The 20,394-nt window shown below is 34.8% G+C and overlaps 3 protein-coding genes across 3 annotated transcripts; all 3 read right to left on the minus strand.

The window, feature by feature from the left end:
• Window positions 1-1,874: 1,874 nt before the first annotated feature.
• LOC11426702 (probable pectin methyltransferase QUA3) lies at window positions 1,875-7,434 on the minus strand. Its single transcript, XM_003623785.4, has 7 exons — window positions 6,701-7,434; window positions 4,877-5,080; window positions 4,580-4,790; window positions 4,229-4,490; window positions 3,730-4,104; window positions 2,966-3,061; window positions 1,875-2,380 (listed from the first exon to the last, which is right to left on the minus strand). The coding sequence occupies exons 1-7, from the start codon at window positions 7,112-7,114 to the stop codon at window positions 2,173-2,175; spliced, it is 1,770 nt and encodes a 589-aa protein (XP_003623833.1). The 5' UTR covers window positions 7,115-7,434; the 3' UTR covers window positions 1,875-2,172.
• Window positions 7,435-8,620: 1,186 nt separating this feature from the next.
• LOC11435873 (COP9 signalosome complex subunit 1) lies at window positions 8,621-13,954 on the minus strand. The gene is made up of 6 exons (XM_003623786.4): window positions 13,434-13,954; window positions 12,461-12,781; window positions 10,351-10,467; window positions 10,174-10,259; window positions 9,160-9,394; window positions 8,621-9,054 (listed from the first exon to the last, which is right to left on the minus strand). The coding sequence occupies exons 1-6, from the start codon at window positions 13,827-13,829 to the stop codon at window positions 8,878-8,880; spliced, it is 1,332 nt and encodes a 443-aa protein (XP_003623834.1). The 5' UTR covers window positions 13,830-13,954; the 3' UTR covers window positions 8,621-8,877.
• A 1,084-nt stretch (window positions 13,955-15,038) lies between these two features.
• LOC11435874 (probable methyltransferase PMT16) lies at window positions 15,039-20,003 on the minus strand. The gene is made up of 6 exons (XM_003623787.4): window positions 19,117-20,003; window positions 17,664-17,874; window positions 17,241-17,538; window positions 16,386-16,778; window positions 15,660-15,737; window positions 15,039-15,565 (listed from the first exon to the last, which is right to left on the minus strand). The coding sequence occupies exons 1-6, from the start codon at window positions 19,810-19,812 to the stop codon at window positions 15,325-15,327; spliced, it is 1,917 nt and encodes a 638-aa protein (XP_003623835.1). The 5' UTR covers window positions 19,813-20,003; the 3' UTR covers window positions 15,039-15,324.
• Between the last annotated feature and the right edge of the window lie 391 nt (window positions 20,004-20,394).

Below are 20,394 nucleotides of genomic sequence, written 5' to 3' on the forward strand. Positions count from 1 at the left end.
ATTGTATATGCTAACATTTGTTCAAGTGTACAAGACTATAGACAAAATTTGACATCTTAAAAAGGTCTTGGAAGAACAATAAAGAGCAAAGGAATCAACAAAAATGAAGCTTAAAGCGTATGAAGAATACTGCTCATGAAGACAAAGTGCTCCTGAAGACAAAGTGGTGACGTCATCAGAAGCAAGTTCATCATAAGCTAAAAATCACCAGAAGCTGCAGTTCATCAGGAGATGCAACTTAAAGCTTCAAAAGTTGTTCAATGGATTCAATCTCGTCTAAGCATTGCAGAATACTAGAAAAGTGAAGCAACGGCTAATTTGAAAGGATTTGAAGGCATTGGATGTTTGTTTTTCAAAGGGCGTTGACAAAGTACAATTGTACGAGGTGTACAACCACTACCTCTACTTCTCTGTTTTTGTCTCTGCTACAAGACAAGAAAAACAGCTCTGCCTGCAACGATGTTCCTTCACAATGGGAATGCATTTGAAATTGATCATTCATAGGACAATAACCATATCAGACAAAAGATCATTGGTGATTGATCAAAGTTTCAAACGACTCTATTTTGAATGTGCTGGAAATTCACAACATCTCTTTCACACCTCTATATAAAGGAGTGAAGACTCAGAGTTATACACAGAACAATACCAAGAATTACAAGTGTCAAAATTCTGCTGAAATTGTTCTGCACTCAAAAGTTCACTTAGATTTTCTTATCAAAGTTCATATCTTAGAAATTCTAGAGTCTTAAAAGTCTGTAACTGATTTGTATTGTGAACACCACTGATTGTATATCAAGTGTTCAACCTCAAACATTTTTCTTTGTAATTCTGTTTGAATTAAGAAGTGTCTTGCAGTTGTGCTTGAGCATTAGAAGTCTCTTGATTGTGTTCAGGAACATAGGAAGTCTCTTGCAATTGTACTTGAGTAATTTGAAGTCTCTTGCTAGTTTTTAGCAGTGAGCAATTGTAATTAGATATTACATAGTGAACTCTCCTTGGAAGTGCAAGGGGGACAGGACTGACTTCCGGTTTGTGGAAGGAACCTATATAAATTGCTTTGTGTCTTTCTTCTCTCTCTGTTTATCCGCTACATCTAGTTCTGAACATCACTTCAGAAGTAGAACTCTATCTGCTTCTGATCAGTGTGTTCAGCTTAGGAGAAAAAGAAGAAAAAGCCAACACAATTCAACCCAACCCCCCTCCCCCCCTGTGTTTTTCTCACCTTCATGGAAAACTTGAACAAATGAACAAACTTAAGAGTTTGGAAGACAACATTTTTTTTGTTGGAATCGGGAATTCAATTTCTTCGTTGTCAACCTCTTGTTTCTCCAAGTTGGAAAATGATTCGATTTATTTTCTTTTTGAGTTTGATTCTAGGCTAGGGATCTATAATGTGAGGGATGGAAGTTTTCGGGAACAATCTTTACCGTGTTCCTTTAGAAGGTACTTTTGGGTTCTACCACAATTTCAATGGAATTATGTTTCCAGTGGCATAATCGAAGTGTGCATTTTAGTGTCTTTGTGGTGAGTTGCATATAGAGATGTAAATGTGAATTGAAAATAAAATGTTGTGCAATTTTTTTATAACTATATTTTAGGTACATCGTATAGCAATGAGTTTTCCCCTCTAAACCAGATTTTCTCCATATGTTGCCCGGGATTGAATTCATAACTACTTACTTAAGGTGTCCACATAAAATTCATGTGGAAGTGGAAACAACTAAAACATGTGAGTTCCTTATGTAGTGATACTCACATTAAAATCACCCAATAATAAATAATGTTTACAAAATTTTCTCTTGAACTATATCGGTTAGAATTAAAATTTGGGATCATGTACAGAAAGGAAAAAAAATAGAAAGAATAGACAGTGAAATATAACCGGATCAGAACTCTTTTTTCCAATGAATAGTAATGTTGAATAAAAAAAATTGAATTACAATTCATCCATGAAGCTTAGAGAAAATATAATGAACCCTAACTTGTGCTTTCCACATATAACTGCACAAGTTTTCCCATTTTTGCCAATCCTAACCGTAATGTCTTCTTTATATGAACAAGTTATAGAACATTGCTTCTCTTTGATGCAAAAGAAAGATATCTTGGACACCACCACTGAACAATGAAGGGAATTGTACCTAAATTACACTGTTGTCAGTGGAATGAGATTTAGAGCTTCCATAAGGTCTTGGTCAAAACTAGAATTTTTTCTCTGCCGTGTGAGTCAGGTTCTTTATCATAAATGGTCGGCTTCCACCTCACCGCATGAGCAATACGGGCTACTTTGTCAATTACTTTGGGAGCATCTCTTAGCACAACAGTTCCCTCCGGCCGCAAAATTCGATCAATTTCCACCATCAAATCAACAATATTACATCTACAATGAATTTGGGAAGAAATCCGGTTGAGGACACAAATCATCAAATGATTAAAGTAAGGAAAAGAAAAATAAATTTCTTTAGCATAGAGGCTGCTGTTGTACATTGCGGTTTGACATGAATCTAATAGGAGGAAACCATTGAACATCAAATATCTCGTATTGATTCAAACTCTACATACTCAAACTATTCAGAATAATGTAACCTAATAGCAGAGATAACCCATATTTTTTACAGTTATGAAGTTTCAGACATTTATATGCAAGTTAAGAATATAAACGTATTGAATTAATGTTAATCATATTGAATTAATGTTCTAAAGCAGCAGCACAGGCAAAACTTTAAAGAAAAATTGTAGAATTTTAATACAAATTTAGAAAATTAATATGTGCAACTTAGTTCAAGCAGCAATCTCTCTCAAATGTCTGTAAAAAAAATAGTAGAGCTTTTTTATTTGGGAATTCAATCAAATTATCGAGATCTATGTTCAAGTCTTGTTACGAAAAATGATCTCTTGAGTCAATAGAATAACAGCTTAGGAAAAGAAATGTGACATCAGATTAGCAGTTTAACAAGAAAAATACCTGTTTTTACCAGTGGCTGGATCTTTTATAAGTGATTCGATGCTGACTGCATGGATCAGATCATAAGTTCGAGGGTATGTTGAAAAAGGTTCACACCTGGGAACATAACCATACAACTTAGATTCTCCAAGAAAATACATCCATTATGATACAGATGGATGTACAAGTTCAAATGCACTAAATAAATAAATAAAATTGACAAATATCTGAACCGCATCCAGATTAAAAATTAAAAATACAATCCGAAAGCTTAAGTTCATTACTTTTCACTGTATAATGATTCCTAGAAGGCTCCTCTTAAAATTAAAATCTTAACACTGTTCTAAAATCGATTTAGATACACACAAAGAAAACATCAAACAAGAAAAAGATTTCTTAGAAAGAAAAGAAAAAAGAAGGTGATTTTGAAGTTGAGTAAAAAAACAATTTATTTTTTAGTTATTCTGTGTAAAGCAGAAGCTCATTGAGACAATCTAATACAAGAATATCTACCACACATTCACATGATATATATGAGTTGTAATTGCCAAAAAAAAGAGTAAATCCGTAACGTAAGTATCATGAAAGCAACTCAGGACAATTATCATTGCATGCAATACACAAATTTTCCACCACATATCTTATTTTTAAATCATGTTGGCAAGGAAAAAAGGAAGTTTGCTTTGCCAAGTATATTAAGATATAGGCCACAAGATCACAACCCTAATGTTTCTGGAAAATAATCCCTTTAAGAGAAGATGCATGAACTTTCAGCAAAAACTCACCAATCATGATAGACACCAATAAGTCCTCTGTCAAAGATCGCATCAAGAGTTGGCGGCTTTTGAGCTGGAACTACATTCATCACCCACACAGGATCAAATTTTAAGGCAGCTGCAAAACCCCCATATAATGCATTCATGTCCATGACGTTGCGTATTGATGGAGTCCCCAATTTTATATTTAGTGAATTCTTATAATGTGCAACCCTCTGTACCCACAGCTTAGTGTCAGCCTCATATACATCAACACCGGTTTTCAGGAGAGGGGACCTCGAAGGTGCGGCAGTTAGCCTCTCTGGCCACTTGGGAATTGTTCCAATAGCATAATCTCCTTTGATAGATGACGTACTACTTACACATTTCTTCAATTTAAAGTACCTGCAAAATGATCAACTTAGTTTTGCAATTTTAAGTAATTAATAAGAGATATTTTCACAATCTCAGCATTCATTGAAGTGCTATACAACTATACAAGACAAGAAGAGATGCGGAGGAAATTTACCAAGCTTGACTTAGGTCCCCAGAATCATCACATAACTCAAGACCAAATTCATTTCCATTAGGAAGACACGAATCTGCTGCTGGCTTCTTCCAGATTGCAGTGTTTTCATGTACAGTTATCTGTTCATAACACAAGGCCTTTGCCACAGCCTGGAGATCTGACCATTCTTTTTCCTGTTTAGCCCACCGAACAGGAGGACCGGAGATGACTAGGTATCCACCAGGGCGAAGTAATCTATCCACTTCAATGAAATAAGTTGCATCTGCATAGTAAATTTTCTGCATAAGGAAGTGACAAGCATATATATAATATTTGAAGATATGCAGTAGCGATCTGCGATGCAGAACTTACTGTAGGCTGTAAACGGTATCAAACACCGAGAACAATGAACCAAGTCAAATCCAAAAGCAGGAAATGGAAGTCTTCGAGTGCCAAGCATAGCAACAAAAGCCGGTATTCCTCTTTCCAGGGCAAATTGTATCTGTGATTTATGTGAATCTCTTGGAGCAAAAGACATGGTTAAAATATCTTGAGCTAGTAAATATCCTCCAAAACTAGCAACCTGAAGAAAAATGGATGTATTTGAATGTTAAACAGTGATAAATTCTAGTATAAGGTTTAAAAAGAAAAGAGGAAAAACTCGCTTACCCCACATCCCATGTCAAGTGCAGTCCTCAGAACACCTCCATTTATGGGAATGTATTGACTAAGTTTTTTGATATATTGTTCTGCTCCATCTGGAAACATCGTGCCACCACCGGGGAATATAAAGTGTTGACCTTCTCGTTTCATCCACCCCTGGTGACCTTTCCTGTCAGCAATCTTATTGTGGGGCATGTTGCTATGCCATATCTGCACAAAACATATTATATTAATGCATTTAGACAGATAAATAAAAGAGTACAGATATCAGTAACATTCCAAGAGCAGATGAATCAATCGGTTAATGCCTCTCTTGCCATTCCATCAGCCTATCACCTCTATTAATTTCATTGCTCTCCAAATTGAATCCTAATTTGGCTTCACATTCTCACCTCATCTCAATTCCATCACACTGTAAACTAGATACCAGTAACTACAACCCCAAACATACAGCACTATCCCATTCTAAACAAAAAATAATCCACAAAAACAAGCTCCTAAGTCCTTCACAAAACACAATAACTCCCTCCAAATTACACATAACAAGGCACCACAACCATAATAGCAACAATAAGACAACAGCTGAATTCTTCTTCCACATATGAAGTCTGCAACATAAATAAAAAGCCACCACAGTGTCCAATAATGCATCATGTCTACCATTTTCACTATCTTGCCCTCATTGCAGTAGCTTCTCAGTTAAAATAAGATTGATCTTCAATCTGGGAAAATACCTCGAGATAAATGTGAGAGCTTCTAAAAAAATTGAGACAATCTAGTTTCTACTTAAACAAAACTTAGATGTGTATCCTTATGTTTTGAGAATGGTATTATATATTCAACAGTATAAATATCACCATTATCAACTTAATATCAAATGAAAATTTCCATCTCCATGGCATTTTATAATTGGTTAACAGTATAAACAACACCTACACAACAGTTTCTAAATTTTGTTCTTTCAACAACACAACAACTAAGCCTTATCCCACTAAGTGGAGTCGGCTACATGGATCAAATTACGCCATAATGTTCTATCATAAACCACATTTGCATCCAACTCATTAATCTCTAAATCTTTCCTAATAGTTTCTCTTATAGTTTTTCTAGGTCTTCCTCTACCTCTTGTGATTTGACTATCCTCCATCGGATCTACTCTCCTTACTACATAATCTACAGGTTTTCTCTTTACATGCCCAAACCACCTAAGCCAATTTTCCACCATCATTTCTACTCTAGGTGCTACTCCAACTCCCTCTCTAATGTTGTAATTTCTAATCCCATCCCGTATGGTCTTACCATACATCCAAGGCAACATAATCTCTGCTACGCTTACTTTATTCTCGTGTTGGTTCTCAACCGCCCAACACTTTGTTCCATACAACATTGCCAGAAGTTTTGTTCTTTCAACTTATACAAATATCCTATTGCTTATAAAAACCCATACTTCTTACTTTATCCAATCTCTATATGAGTACTCACACAGAAACGACACTGATACGTAGACCACAATAATAATTTGAGAAAATGGAAGTGATCAAATGAGATTTGTATTTCACGCAGTAAACGTGTGACACATTTATTAATCTTGGTCGTCCGATCTCAAATAAATAGTGAAGATTATTTAAACATGATTCAGTGAAAATGTAATGTGAGTAAACAAGTGATTTTTCGAATGCAAGGGATCCAGGTCAGATTGAATGTAACCACATGTGTCAAACACTCATGTGTGTAACACGTTTTTAAGTACATGATTGCTACATAGATAACAATGTTCTACAGTTAAAAGTTAAAACAAGCAATCAACTTTCCATAAAACTAAAACCACACCTTATGCATGCTTTCAGGCCACCTCACCGGAACCCGATACCCATTAGGCGGCGGAATCAAACAAACCGCGGTCTCCTCCGGCAAAGGACAATGTCTCTCCCTATAGTAATTCATTTCTCTACTCAACTGACTATTCCTCCTCGGATCCTCACACGGCATATGATCCACCTCACTTGCCGGACAAGCCTCAATACTCTTCCCATTCAGCATCCCTTCCTCAATTGCCACCACCAGACGGTTGCGCTGTTGCGGATCAACGGTGGACGGAGCCACCACACGGCTGCGACCAAGGGTGGTGTAAAAGAGAACAAAGAAGAGAAAGAGTAATGAGAAAAAGGCAATGGAAATGAGGTCGATGAGACGCCATTGACGTGTGTTGGTGCGTTTCCATGGTGGGAAATTTGAGTGACGCATTTTGAGGAAGAAGGTGGATCTGATTAATAAGCTATTTGGGTCATTGAAATTGATTTCAAAATCGGTTTTTGATTAAGGGATTCAAAAGGGTTGTTCGTGAGATTCTGTGGTGGAAATAGAAATGTAAGAGTTTGTTTTGGAGTTAAGAAAAAATGTGTAGCTGGATTGATTTCAGTGTCAGTATGTGTGTGTGTGAGAGAGTGACTCTTTGTTGTGATTCTTTTGTTATGAAGTGTTGTTGTCGGTGGTTGTTTTGTTTTTGGATGTGAGAATAATGTGACAGGACTTAGGAGTGAGATGTGAATGAATTAAGAACAAGATGCAGGATCTAATGCTTCATTTTTTATTTTAAGGATGGATCTTAATTCTTATGCTTCATGATCTGGTTATGTATTATAATATTAGTATTATGTTATTATAGGATCTTAAAATAAAATCAAAGTTGTTGGAATATGAAATTGGTTTTAAAATGTGTCTATTATTATCGAGGTCTAAATAAGCTAACTTATAGTTTATTGGAGCATTTGTTAAGGACAAAGGGAGTGATTTTTTAAGAGAAAGATTAGGTGCATGTTGTTGGATTTGCCATCATCATATACTTTTACAAAATTACGATGGTTCACCATAATTTGCAGTTAATTTGAGTTTTTATAAAGCTTTAAGTTATTTGTTTTCAAGTAATTTAGTGATCATGATTTTATCCCTTGAATGAGTAAGTAAAGAATCTCATATTCGAACATAGATTTTTTCATATTGCAACATCCCTTTCAACTAAATTATGTTCCCGGATTTTTTTAGTGATCATGATTTTATCAAATCCGTCATTAATTAATCTTTGTCGAAAAATATGATTGGTACACAAAGTTTTCCCTCCCAATCGAATATACTCTATGCTCAAGAGTAAGAAATCGTACATCTAACGACCCCAAAATGCCCAAATATTTCAATTTATTTGCATTATCTTTTTTGGTTAAATAACCCAATTGACAAGAATTTCATAAATAAATGTTAAAGAAGCGGAAAATCTTGAATTCAAACTCGCGCCTCAACCTATCAAATGGCCTTAAAACTACCAAATAAGTTTTAATTACATTCATTATCTTTTGTTTAGCAAACATTACCATTATCATAAATAATTGGTATTATGTTTATTTTTCTACTCAACTACAATGATTATTGGGCAGCTAGCATTATCTTTAGATGATTCCTTTAAAAGATCAATTAAATGTTGTTTAAATTAGATCGATTTTCAGTTGGTACAAATTACAATTGTAAAAAATCCTTTTTCTTTCTAGGGAAATTGTAAAAAATTCATATTAATACTATTATTATATAGTCGCAATAAAATAATTTTCAAAAATAATAATAATAATTGATTCGATTTTGAATAAGGAATTTAAAATCCGATGCAAGCAATCTCTTTTGAAAAAGGAATTTGAAATCCGATGGAAGCACCCTTCACATATGAAGATCCAAAATAATCCAACAGTATTCGATTTTGGGCAGTTTTCAAAATTTAGATCAGTTGCATTTTATATTTGGATTGATTTGGATATAAACATCCCTGCTCAAAACTAGACACCAAATGCAAGTACGCCATAATAAGTTGGTAACGCTCTGCACAAATGTACGTTTGCCGCCTTGACAATCAAGGAATAGGCAAAGCAATACTCCTCTAACTTCAGTATAGAACCTCAATCTATGTCAATGCCTATGAATCAAAACAAACAAAAAAACTTGGTCCAGTTATGATAAATCCATGATCACAGTCTCCTAATTCTTGACTTGCTGCACTCATACTTAAGGAGACAGGATCTCAGGAACATAGACTGAAGATCTCGATCAAAATCCCTTCCATTTTCTAGAGCCCTTTGAAAGGTAGCATTCCTTAGATCATCATGTCGTGCATACAAAACCTTGTTGTGTGAATCAATTCGTGCCTGCAAGAGTATAATTAGATACATAAGCTATGCTTATCTGATACCTAAAATTTTAGAGACTAAAAGGCATTTCACTCTAAAATTAAACTGAGGAAACTAAGGAACCTGTATCTGATTATCAGTAATCAAACTCTCGAGTTCTTTCTGAAGTCCAGCAACAGTTGTCTTGAATGCATTAGCCATCATGTTCAAATCAACAGACACAAATGGGTGTGTGTACTGGATAAGGGCTTTTTGGCGGATTTGATCATAAAGTGACTCAACATGAGGATGCAAATGTATGTCCAGCAACAAGTTTGATTTTAGGTTCCCTAGGTACTCCAGACACAAGGCATAACGGCTGCAAAAAGAAAGAAAATGTTATTATTTAGAGGAGAGATGAGCAAAAGAATGAACAGAAAACAGAGTTCGAATAACATGCCACTAGAATTAGTGAAATAAAGTACTACTCCTAATCTTAAAAGAAGCCAACCCCATTTTACCAAATACCATAGAATATACTTTGGAAAAAATACAAATCAAATGGATCATAATTAGGATTGACAGTGACCTCTTCAACGGTTTACCTAACTAACAAAAAATATTCTTGCAACATACATGCACCGTTTGTCAAATTATTATTTGTAAATGATTCATGGGAAATATCCAGATCCAGATACCAAGTTCAAGTAACAGCATTCTCCATTACCTCCAAAACACCACCCCATAGTGACAAGAATAAGAGATTCCCACAATCACATACATACAATATTGATAAATGTAATCCATTATTAAAAATAGCCAACCCCGGAGATCAATTTTAAGTTTGGATCTACAGTTCTACAATGCCCCTTGTTATAACTAAAGTCTTCCATAACATACAAATAACACTTGTCAATTTATTGCATCACACAAATAATACCGTTCTCCATGCATACAATACAATATTTTTAAATCCATGCTCATACTCACAAATAAAGCTAAGCACCATATATTATGTGGTTACTACATAGCCTAGGCAGTCCAATTCCACCAAATGGGGGGTCTTGATAATCTATTTTCAGTTCATTTAGGCAAGAAAACAAAAATGTGATGAGTAGAGTTCACCCAGCAGAGAAAAAAGAAAGTGCAACGACTTACCTTGAGTAAAAATCATTTATAAGCTCCCTTACTTCCGGCACTAACTCTAAGAAATTCCTGAAGACAGTATTGTCTATAACTTTGTTCTGCAAATAAAAGAAAACAAAATCAGAAAGGCAATATAATCAATGTCTCACAATTGCCATTTACAAGCAGAATAATAAACTGAGTACATGCCTTTAACTCTGTCCGATCAAATGTAGCAAGAGCGCAAAGTCCTCCATACATTGCAACATCCTGGGATGAAATCACTTCATTGTACTGACTACCTAGTTCGGGGCTAGTCTCTATAAACTGAAACAGATAATGAAGACTGTCACCAAAAAGTTATAAACAATAATGTGAACATTTTATCATTATTCGGTCAAAGGTAAATGATATTGAATCCTCCAACAATTAATATGAATGCTCATCTTGATTCCAACCACAAGTAAAATGAAAATGATAGATTATACAGATCAAGAGATTTTCAAAAATGTGAAAGTCGGTATTCTTTCTTTTTTGGTGCATTATAGTCCTGGTCAATAATATCAAAATGACATAAATCATAATAAATAACAATTTTGCTTTCTCCACCAAACTGGGAATTAAGACATGAACCACCAACTATTCATACACCAACTCACACCACGTCACAGATCAAACTCCAAAATTAATAAATAAAACAGCTTGAACCCGGTCACTGACTCTTGGTCACTCGTTATCCACTATATATCCTCACCATGGATGTTTTTCTATAGCAACTATTTGAGCAAGACATTTTCCACATAAGAATGTGATGCCACCTCCATCCACACAACAATTACCATTGCACAATATACTTCTACCAGAAGCAAGGACAAAACCAGTGATGCAATACTTAATAAATGAGATCAATTGAAGAATTGACATACTAAATTCATAACAAGCTCATGCTTGAATAAAAAAAAAGTGTTGTGGCATAATCATAATCAAGAACAGATTCACCCACAAGCACCCTGCTCAAATTTTTACCAAGTAACTCACTCTTTCATCGCCCCAATTACAGCAGAGCAAATAATTTTTTAGTCCCTCCTCTCCGTAATCAGAGGATGATGTCAGTTAGTAAATAACAACCATATAGTGGACTGCACAGGATATATACACAGTTGCCATATAATATGTTTTCAAGGATCACCCACAAATTGGGTATAGAAATAGACCCGAGTTACTGTCAGCATAAAGACTCAATTTGTATTTCACTGTGTCTTCAGAGCAATAATGCTTTCTTCACAATGAAGCATTACCATTCTGAACAACTATTCTGTCTCTTCTAATGCTCTCAGTCCTCAATGGCTTTACTCTTACCACCAACCCAGAAAGTTTTACTATCTCGGTTCTTTAGAGCAATTTAACATAATTTTTAAGTGAAAACTGAAACAAATGGATATGTCGAATAATCAAACTGTAAATCTGGCTGCATTTTAATCCACATAATCTTCTTTTGACTAATTTCCAAATATTTTACACAATAGTTAGTTAAAATGAAGCACGGACAAGATACAGGTATGGTATGGGATACGATACGTATCTGATACGGGGATACGCCATTAATTGAAAAATATGGTATACGATACTTAATAAATTATTGTAATTTAAGAAAATTAAAATAAAAAATAGCTCTCAAACAATACGGAGCCGAATCCGAGGAGTACCGGAGATCGAGATTTATTTATTTATTGTGCAAAAATTAATAGGATACTCCTTTGATACACATTGACGGCGTATCGGGTAAAATTCAGATGCCATTTTGGTGTATCCAAGCTTCATAAATCCAAAAGTTTCATATATGTATTGAAAATATGGTTTTTGGAGACATTTTATAAATTAGTATCACATACCATTTAATATGACACTATCAACTATTTTGAATATTAATGCAACATTCTGGAGGTTTCTCGTAACTGCAATCCATCTCCATAGTTAACCCAACCCTAAAAAAATCAAGGTAATATCTGCTCTATTTATGCATATTATGTTTTCTTCTTTTTCTATATTTGTTTTATTTGCTTGAATTATGTTTAATTATGTTATAAGTCTGTTTAGATTTTCCCACCATTCTTCCGCCATAATAGACCGTTACGCAATCCGCCATATGTATATGGAGGATTTTTGGCTCACCACGATAATCCACCATCCGACAATGACAACACTAATCTAAACTCTTCGCTAAAATATACATCATCTTTCGAAACTTTAAACCAAAGAGCTCTCATAAAAAACTGCAGTCACAATTACAATCGAAATACACAAATAACATTGGACAAACCTTTCGAGCAGCAAACTTGTACTTTCTGGAAAACAGATTTGACAACCCAGCAGCACAACGTAGCTTTGCAGCTGTTATTGTGTCAAGGGGGTCCAGAACCGCTTCTGCCTTGCTAACATGGGTGCTAATATGGGGATACTGACCCATCTCAATGCTGACCAGAATCGCATTCAGAGACATATGAATAGCATGCTTCGATGTAGTGCAATAATCCCGGGTCCGAATGTAATTCTTAAAAGCTTCCCCCAATTGGCCATGAGCATAGTAAAAATCTCCAAAATCATTGTACCCCATTCTTATACTCTCTTTAATCAAGTTCGTCTGCACAAAACAATCAAATACAGTCAAAATGAAGAAAAAAACAAATACCTATAATCTACAAGATTATGTCCTGTTTGGAGAAACGACTTAATTAAGCACCTATATAAGTGTTTATCTATAAGATATTTTTTTAACAAAAGATAAAGTAAAATATAACTATTTTCATAGAAGCTATAAATTGTTTTCATAAGCTTTCCTGAAGAACTCATGGAAACAAGCCAAAAACAATTCATCTCTATAGCACGACACTTTTGATCGAAGGCTTGTCCCGATGTCCGACACACGTAAAACACCAACACAACACATGTGATTACGTTGAATTGTGAAATTTTCTCAAAATTTTATCAGTTTCAGATGTGTTGGTGTCCGGGGTTTGTAGTGTCCTGTATATGTTTTCGTGTTTCATAGTTCATAGCAATTTATACACATATCATTAGACGATTCTCCATGTATCTATATGAATGTCTATATCACATTCAAATCAAACTCAGCAAAATTTAATAAATGCACCAAACAAACAAAAAAAATCAACATCGATAATATTCAAAAAAAATACGTGTTATATATTGCACATTGAAAATTTAGACCTAAGATGATGAAAAACAACAAAACCTAAAATTGAGAAATTGAAGATTATAGAAAAATATTATACCCTATAGGAATTAAGCTCAGAGTCAAGCTTCTCCTTCTTCAGCTCCGCTTTCTTCTCAATAGCATCACACCAAGCCTCATCTAGGGCATAACCAGAACCCAAACGACCATTAATCTTCTTAACGATTTCCCTCATGAGAAAAGTGTCTTCTCCCTTCTTGATTTCATCGAAAGCCAAGCGAAGCGCCTCCAACTGCATTGTGTTATTGCCGCCACAGTGATCGGCGATGAAGAGGAGACGGGAGATTCTGGTCCGGCCGGAGTAGAGGCTAATGTATGCCTCGATGTCGAGTTGGTCTGACGCGCTGATGATTTGACGGTGGTTGGTTTGGTTATTGTCGTCGTCGACATTGGCGAAGGTTTCGAGAGCAGAGGAGGAGGAATCGTCGGCGTCCATTGGTAGGGTTTGGGGAAGAACCCTAGCGGAGGAAGTGGGGTTTTAGTTTTCGTTACGGTGGCGAGATGGGAGTGTGTTTTGTGCGTAGTGAGAGTGCAAAACTAGTACTCCGTTGGGTTTTCGTCTCTCAATATTATAGAAACAAATAAAAATATTAAGTAATACTACTATATGATTTTATTTTATTTTTAATTATTTAGCCAACCCGCCATATCACCACCCCGTTTTTTAGTGGATTAGATGAAACGAGTTAGCTGACCATGGCGAGTTCAAAATTACAAGTCGTTCCATCAATATTGTTGTGTTAAACTTATCAACTTAACAGACATAACCTACTTTGACATTTCTCAAGAAGATATTACGAGGTCTAGCTCAAATTATCAATGCACAGTGTGTGTGATTGGAATACCAAATTCAATTCTTATTCAATTCTTCCCAGTCATTTTCTTTAGCAAAACATAATATTCATACATTACAATAAAAACAAAGATCATTGACTCAACAAAAACATAAATAAAGTCTCTTACATTTAATAAAAATAAAGTTATTTGATTTAACAAAAACATAAGTAAAGTTCATCATATTCAACATAAACAAAGTTTTTGCTTCAACATAGGGTGTTTTCTTAGAAAGTTGAATGATAATGATAATAGAGGAGATCATCGGAATTCCACTCTCACTCAAGGTCCAACATTCTTTCATGAGCATAGAGTCGATCGGACATTGAGATCGCGTATTGAACAAAATTCTTCTCTTCTATCATGATTCATGTTCTCCATTATGCAATCGATTGTACTTTCTTTTCTTTTAAATGACAAAAATATACTAATATGCTCTAATCCAATATATTATAGACACTCGATATGCCATTACTACATGAATCACTTGAAATTTTACTTTCGTGTAATGTTATCCCAATTTTTTTGTAAGAGCCAATCATTCCAAAATACATCTTTCTTCCTAACACAAGAAGATTTTCTTTCTCTTCCTCAACAAAACACTTGGCAACCAAAACAGAAAAGTTACCTGACGAACTAAATTTACAACTCATAATATAATTATCGTAACAACTGTAGTTATAGAACCAATTCCTATGACACTTAACTTAGGGAGAAAGTCACAATGATCAATACTCACGATGAAGCATTTTTTTATTTTCACTAAGCTATGCCTTACTATAGCAAACCAAAATAAGAAGGTCTCAATAGCTGATAAAATGGTTGAAAATTTAATATATCTGATATAAGGTCTTGTAGATGTGATATCTATTGCTGATTTATCCATTAACAATTGAGTTAACATAATTCATCAAGTAAGTGAATTGTTCATTTGACAACTTTGTAATTGATGGATAATCCCCAAACAATTTTTTTGGGGGCAATAATTTGCTATAATGAAAATTTGACTTTGCAAACCACCCACATAAATTGGGTTGGAAAAGAATAAAAATTCCTGAAAATTTAAGTTGACATGAAAAAAGAAAGGAAAAATCAAATTATAGGTTTCTTTGTTGATTTTGTTCAGGTTGTGGGGCTGTCCAATACTGCTTGACTGCTACAAGTATCTTTTCTCTTTGGTGTGGTCCCTTTTCATGGTCTGCAATTCTAGCATCCCATTGCATTGCATCTGCAAATCTTTTTACCTTCAACAACACATCCACATCATCACGCAATATCACACTCCCTTGTGGCCTTAAAATCCTATCCATCTCAACAAGAATGTCCTCTATATTACATCTGTCACACATTGAATAATTTCATATATTATTACAAAGTTATTATAATTTAAATAGTTATTTCTCAATTAGGCAAAACCAATTTCACAATTTACCTGTCCTCATAGAGGGTAAAAAGAGAATCAGCATGTATAAAGTCATAGGTTCTAGGATAAGTGGACATGGCTTCACACCTGAGTGGAGACAAAAAGTAGTTTATTAATGAAACATTAACTACTACCATGTGATGAAATGTGTAAAGCAGCAATAAATCTGATACACAATTTTCTGTCTGTTGTAAAGGACAAAATTAGGTAGCACTCATAGATATGAAGAGATAATTTGCAATTAAATTATCTTCACCATAAAGCTATACTATAAGTGGGAAGTAATAGAAAAAGATTAACATAAAGTGAATTTTGCCTCCAAAAGTGCACAATTATAAAGTTATCCAACTCTAAATTTTAGTGAGCTAAGATTAAGATATGCACTTTAAATTTAATTATTGGTGAATACAACACTTATCCACGTTACTACTCACTTATTGAAAGAGTATGCTGCAAATCTAATTATGCCATCAAAAAGCTACTTTCTCTCAACTAACCAACATTTTGTTTCCTTTAGCAAACCTCTCTCATTTTTTGTAATCAGTTTCTCACCTCAAATAGCATCTCTAATAAAGAACTTAAACAATTTTTCACTCTAACAATACAACTCTCCTAAAAAATCAAAATTAGCTCAAAAGTTATCACATATTTTGGTTGGTTAAGATAAGAACTAAATCCATGTCACAAAACAAAACCTAATTAACAACTGCTATTAGAAATGGAAGAAAGACTTACCAGTTCTGATATGTTCCGATCAATCCGCGTTCATAAACGACACCAAGTGTGTTGATCTCAGCCTCGACCGGAACAACATTCATGACCCAAACTGGATCATCAATCATTGCAGCTGCAAATCCTCCCAAGTAAGCATTCATATCAAGTAAATTACGGTATCTCCCCGGCTCTGCTAGCTGATAATCAAGTGTCTTGTAGTATGCAACTCTCTTCTTCCATAATTCAGTGTTTTCTTTGAACATCTCAGCTGTGATTCCATCCAAACTTCCACTGCTAATCCTTGGTGGAACTGATGTTAGTCTCTCAGGCCAATTCGACAATCCTCTACCACTAACTTCTTTTATGTCAGTTACCTCAGGAAGTGGTGTCAAACATGTATCCATTTTGGTGTACCTAAAGTGAAGAAGAAGAAAAATTAAAACTTCAAGAACAAGTAACTATAGAGAAAAAGGAAATAAAGCAAACAAATAAATTATTATTTTTTGGAATGGTCCAAAAAGAATCTCTACTTTTGAAAAGGTGAATAAAACAACTGACAAAGAAATACATCTAGGTGGTTTTGGTATCACTGCCAAACTCTATTTTGCAGCAAGCATAATTTTTTTTTTTTTTTTTTATTACAGTAAAAGCAAAATCAGTAGCACAAGGAACTATAAGTGAGTCAGTGTGACATAATCTGAAAATTGTCAATAAAGTTATGAGTGCCTTATAAAAAAATCCGCGACCACAACGTCAGTTTATTTTGTCCATATCAGTCTTATTTGACCACAATTCTCCGCAATCTTAACGATCACGACAATTCAATATCTTAAAGTCATTAATTAATAAGTAAAAGAATAGGAAAAGGTATATTACCATGCTGAGTCAGGATCCTTTGCATCACAAAAGGGTCTATTCTTGAAGACCTTTCTTGTTATTTTGCAATGAATATGATTAGTAGGCTTTTGCCATATAGCAATGTCACCCTTCTGAACTAGTTTTTTCCAACAAAGACTTTTTGCCACTCTCTCAATTGAAGTCTGTTCAGCATTGAGATCCTCACGAGTCCTCTCCCACCCTTTCCAATGGCTCTCCCAATTTATTGGTGGCCCTGATAGAATCCAATACCCCCCAGGACGTAGCACTCTATCAACTTCAGTTAAATAAATTCCATCTACAAATACATAAAACAAAATTTATAAGTCACATATTCACACACACACTTGCTTTCAAATTAAAATGTGTCTGGCACCGAACACGACACATGTTAGACACCGAAGACTGTCAATGTATATTTACCATTCTGGCCCCAAGGAATTAGGCAACGAGAACAATGAGCCATGTCAAAGGCTCTAGAAGGGTAAGGAAGCCTAATTGAGGCAATAACACCAATCAAAGCTGGAACTCCTCGTTCAAGAGCAAATTGAACTTGAGCTTCATGTGTATCTCTTGGTGCAAATGACACTGCTAATATGTCACGTGGTAAAAGATATGCTCCCCAACTTGCAACCTGATTAACCAATTAAAATATTTGTTACTTATAAGCTGATTAAAAAGTACATTTACTTTGAAATTTCCAGTGATACCACAAAATTTGTGCACTTCTGACTAGTAAACATATTGCCACAACATGAAGTAACTTAGAAATCAGGCTAAAGATACATGATTGAGACTCATCAACAAAAAATATAACTTCAAATCAAAATATATTTATCGTTATGATTAGCACTAATTCTTCCTGATTTCAAGTATGACTAAGGTATTATTTTATATAAAATAAAATGTAACTTTTTGTTTATCTCATTAGTCAACATGAAACTAGGTACTACTTTACTTCAGTTCAAAGAATTTAAGAAGATTGTTTTGCAAACTAGTTCTAGTTCTAAAGTGATTCATATATGTTTCCCTTTTTTCTCTCTACGAAAAGGACAATTTACGGTTGAGTCTATGATGTGATGTGACGACCAATATACCTTGACTAACTAACTATATATCAATTTTCTTGTCAAAAAAACTACTGTATATTTCAACTTCAAAGCATGGTCCATATTCATCGAATTATAACATATCCATTTTTAGTTTAGTGTCTAAAGAAAATTTCGTCACGTCTTTATTAGGATAAGATAGCCAACTAAGTCACAATAATACACTAGAAACAGAAATTAAATATTGACATAGAGAACATGATTGACGTATTCACAAACAATTAGAAAATATTAGAAATAAAAAGTCAAATGTGGAAAATTTATATTATAATTACTATAAATAAAAAATTACGAAACTTGAGAGAAAATGCTGAAATATAAAATTAATCTGTATTCCGTCTGTTTCGCACAATGATTACCAAAATTATATACAATTTTCATTTCATAAACTTACCAAAATCATATACATCCATAAAAAACGATTCCTGGAAGCATCTAAGGAAAGAAAATATATAATATTTATTGATTTAGATTCCCAATTAACCTACCTTCCCTTTCCAATTCTCAAACGTTCTAAATAAAGATAAAATCGCAAAAAATATTACCAAAACTAAAATCAACCTAAAAAAGTTAATTGAAATTTCTCAATTGGTTGAATAGGGACCAATAACATTCATGCTCATGGTCCATTTTTCTACAAATGTTGTTGAACTAACCACAGAGGGGAAGTGAACCACCCGGTTCATTGACATTGAAAACATGCATGCAAAATAGTAAAAGAAAACGGTTCAAGAAAAGCTGAACCGGGTGATTCAAGAAGAACGTACCCCACAACCGGTGTCTAAAGCGGTCCGGACGGACCCATCTTTAAGGTTGATGAGTTTTCCGATATCGTCAATGTATGCACCAGCGCCACGTGGAAACATGGTCCCACCACCAGGAAACCTGAACCGGTCACCTTCAAAATGAACCCAATTCTGGTTTTTTTTCTCAATCGTCAATTCTTTATGTGGCACATTAGCATACCAAGCCCAATCACGGCTCTCCGGCCACCGCGGCGGAACGCGGTAGCCATACGGTGCCGGTATCCGACACCGGAGAACCTCCTCTTTTTCCGGACAGTGTCTCTCTCGATAAATTAAATTCTCCCGAGGAAATTTCAACGATCGCTGTGTGTCCTCGCACGGAGTATACTCCGATAAAGCAACATCACAAACCGGCGCGTGGGTAACACGCTCTGAGGTTTCTGGTGGGTCGGGGACGTTATGATGGGCTGAGAAATCAAGAGTGGTGGAAGAAGTGGTGGTGGAGGTGAAATTAGCTGGTGGGCAATCAGGGCGGATGATGGTGGTGGAGTGATGGTTGTTGCCGGAGATGGCGGCGGAGGTGGTGGTGGGGGAGTTTTGCCATAGGCCAAGGAAGTAAAAAAAGGTGCAGAGGAAGATTGTGAAGGTGAGAAAGTAGATTCTTGAGAAAGGTTTGTTAGGTTTCTTGTTGAAAATTGATAAGAAAGAATTAGCCATTGTTGGATAAAGAAAACGGAGAGAAAGAGAAAGAAAAGGGTGGAAAAGAGTTACGACGAGCTATATGAAACCATGGACGTTACTTGTTTCATGAGAGTGACGCGGTTGTATTATTATGAACGTATATATAGAGAGAGAGAAAGAAAGAGAGAGAGAGAAAGAAGGTTTTGTTTGGACTGAGGGGTGTGTCAGAATAGACGGCTTGTGTTGTACTGTTAAGTGTTAAATAGACAAACTGTTTATTCTCTTTGCAGACTTTTTTTTATTTTATTTGATGGGAACAATTGTAGAATTTACTTTCAATTAAAATAAGGAATATTTGTTTCAAAACTATTGATAATTAAGAATTTTAATGTCGAATATTATTTTTTTCCGTATCGTAGAGATCTTTGTTTGGGTCCTTGAAAGTGTCGCTTACTAACTAGTAGTATATTGATCTTTGAGTTAATTTAATGGATAAAAAACTCCTCCAATGTATGTTTTAGGGTTAATTATGCTTAAAATTTTAAATTTTTTAATGATTTTTTACATACTTGTTTAAAACATTATAAAAGGTTCCACCACAATAAATTAGCTCAAAAT

This window comes from Medicago truncatula, chromosome 7, assembly GCF_003473485.1.
Source record: "Medicago truncatula cultivar Jemalong A17 chromosome 7, MtrunA17r5.0-ANR, whole genome shotgun sequence".
NCBI classification, from domain to species: Eukaryota; Viridiplantae; Streptophyta; class Magnoliopsida; order Fabales; family Fabaceae; genus Medicago; species Medicago truncatula.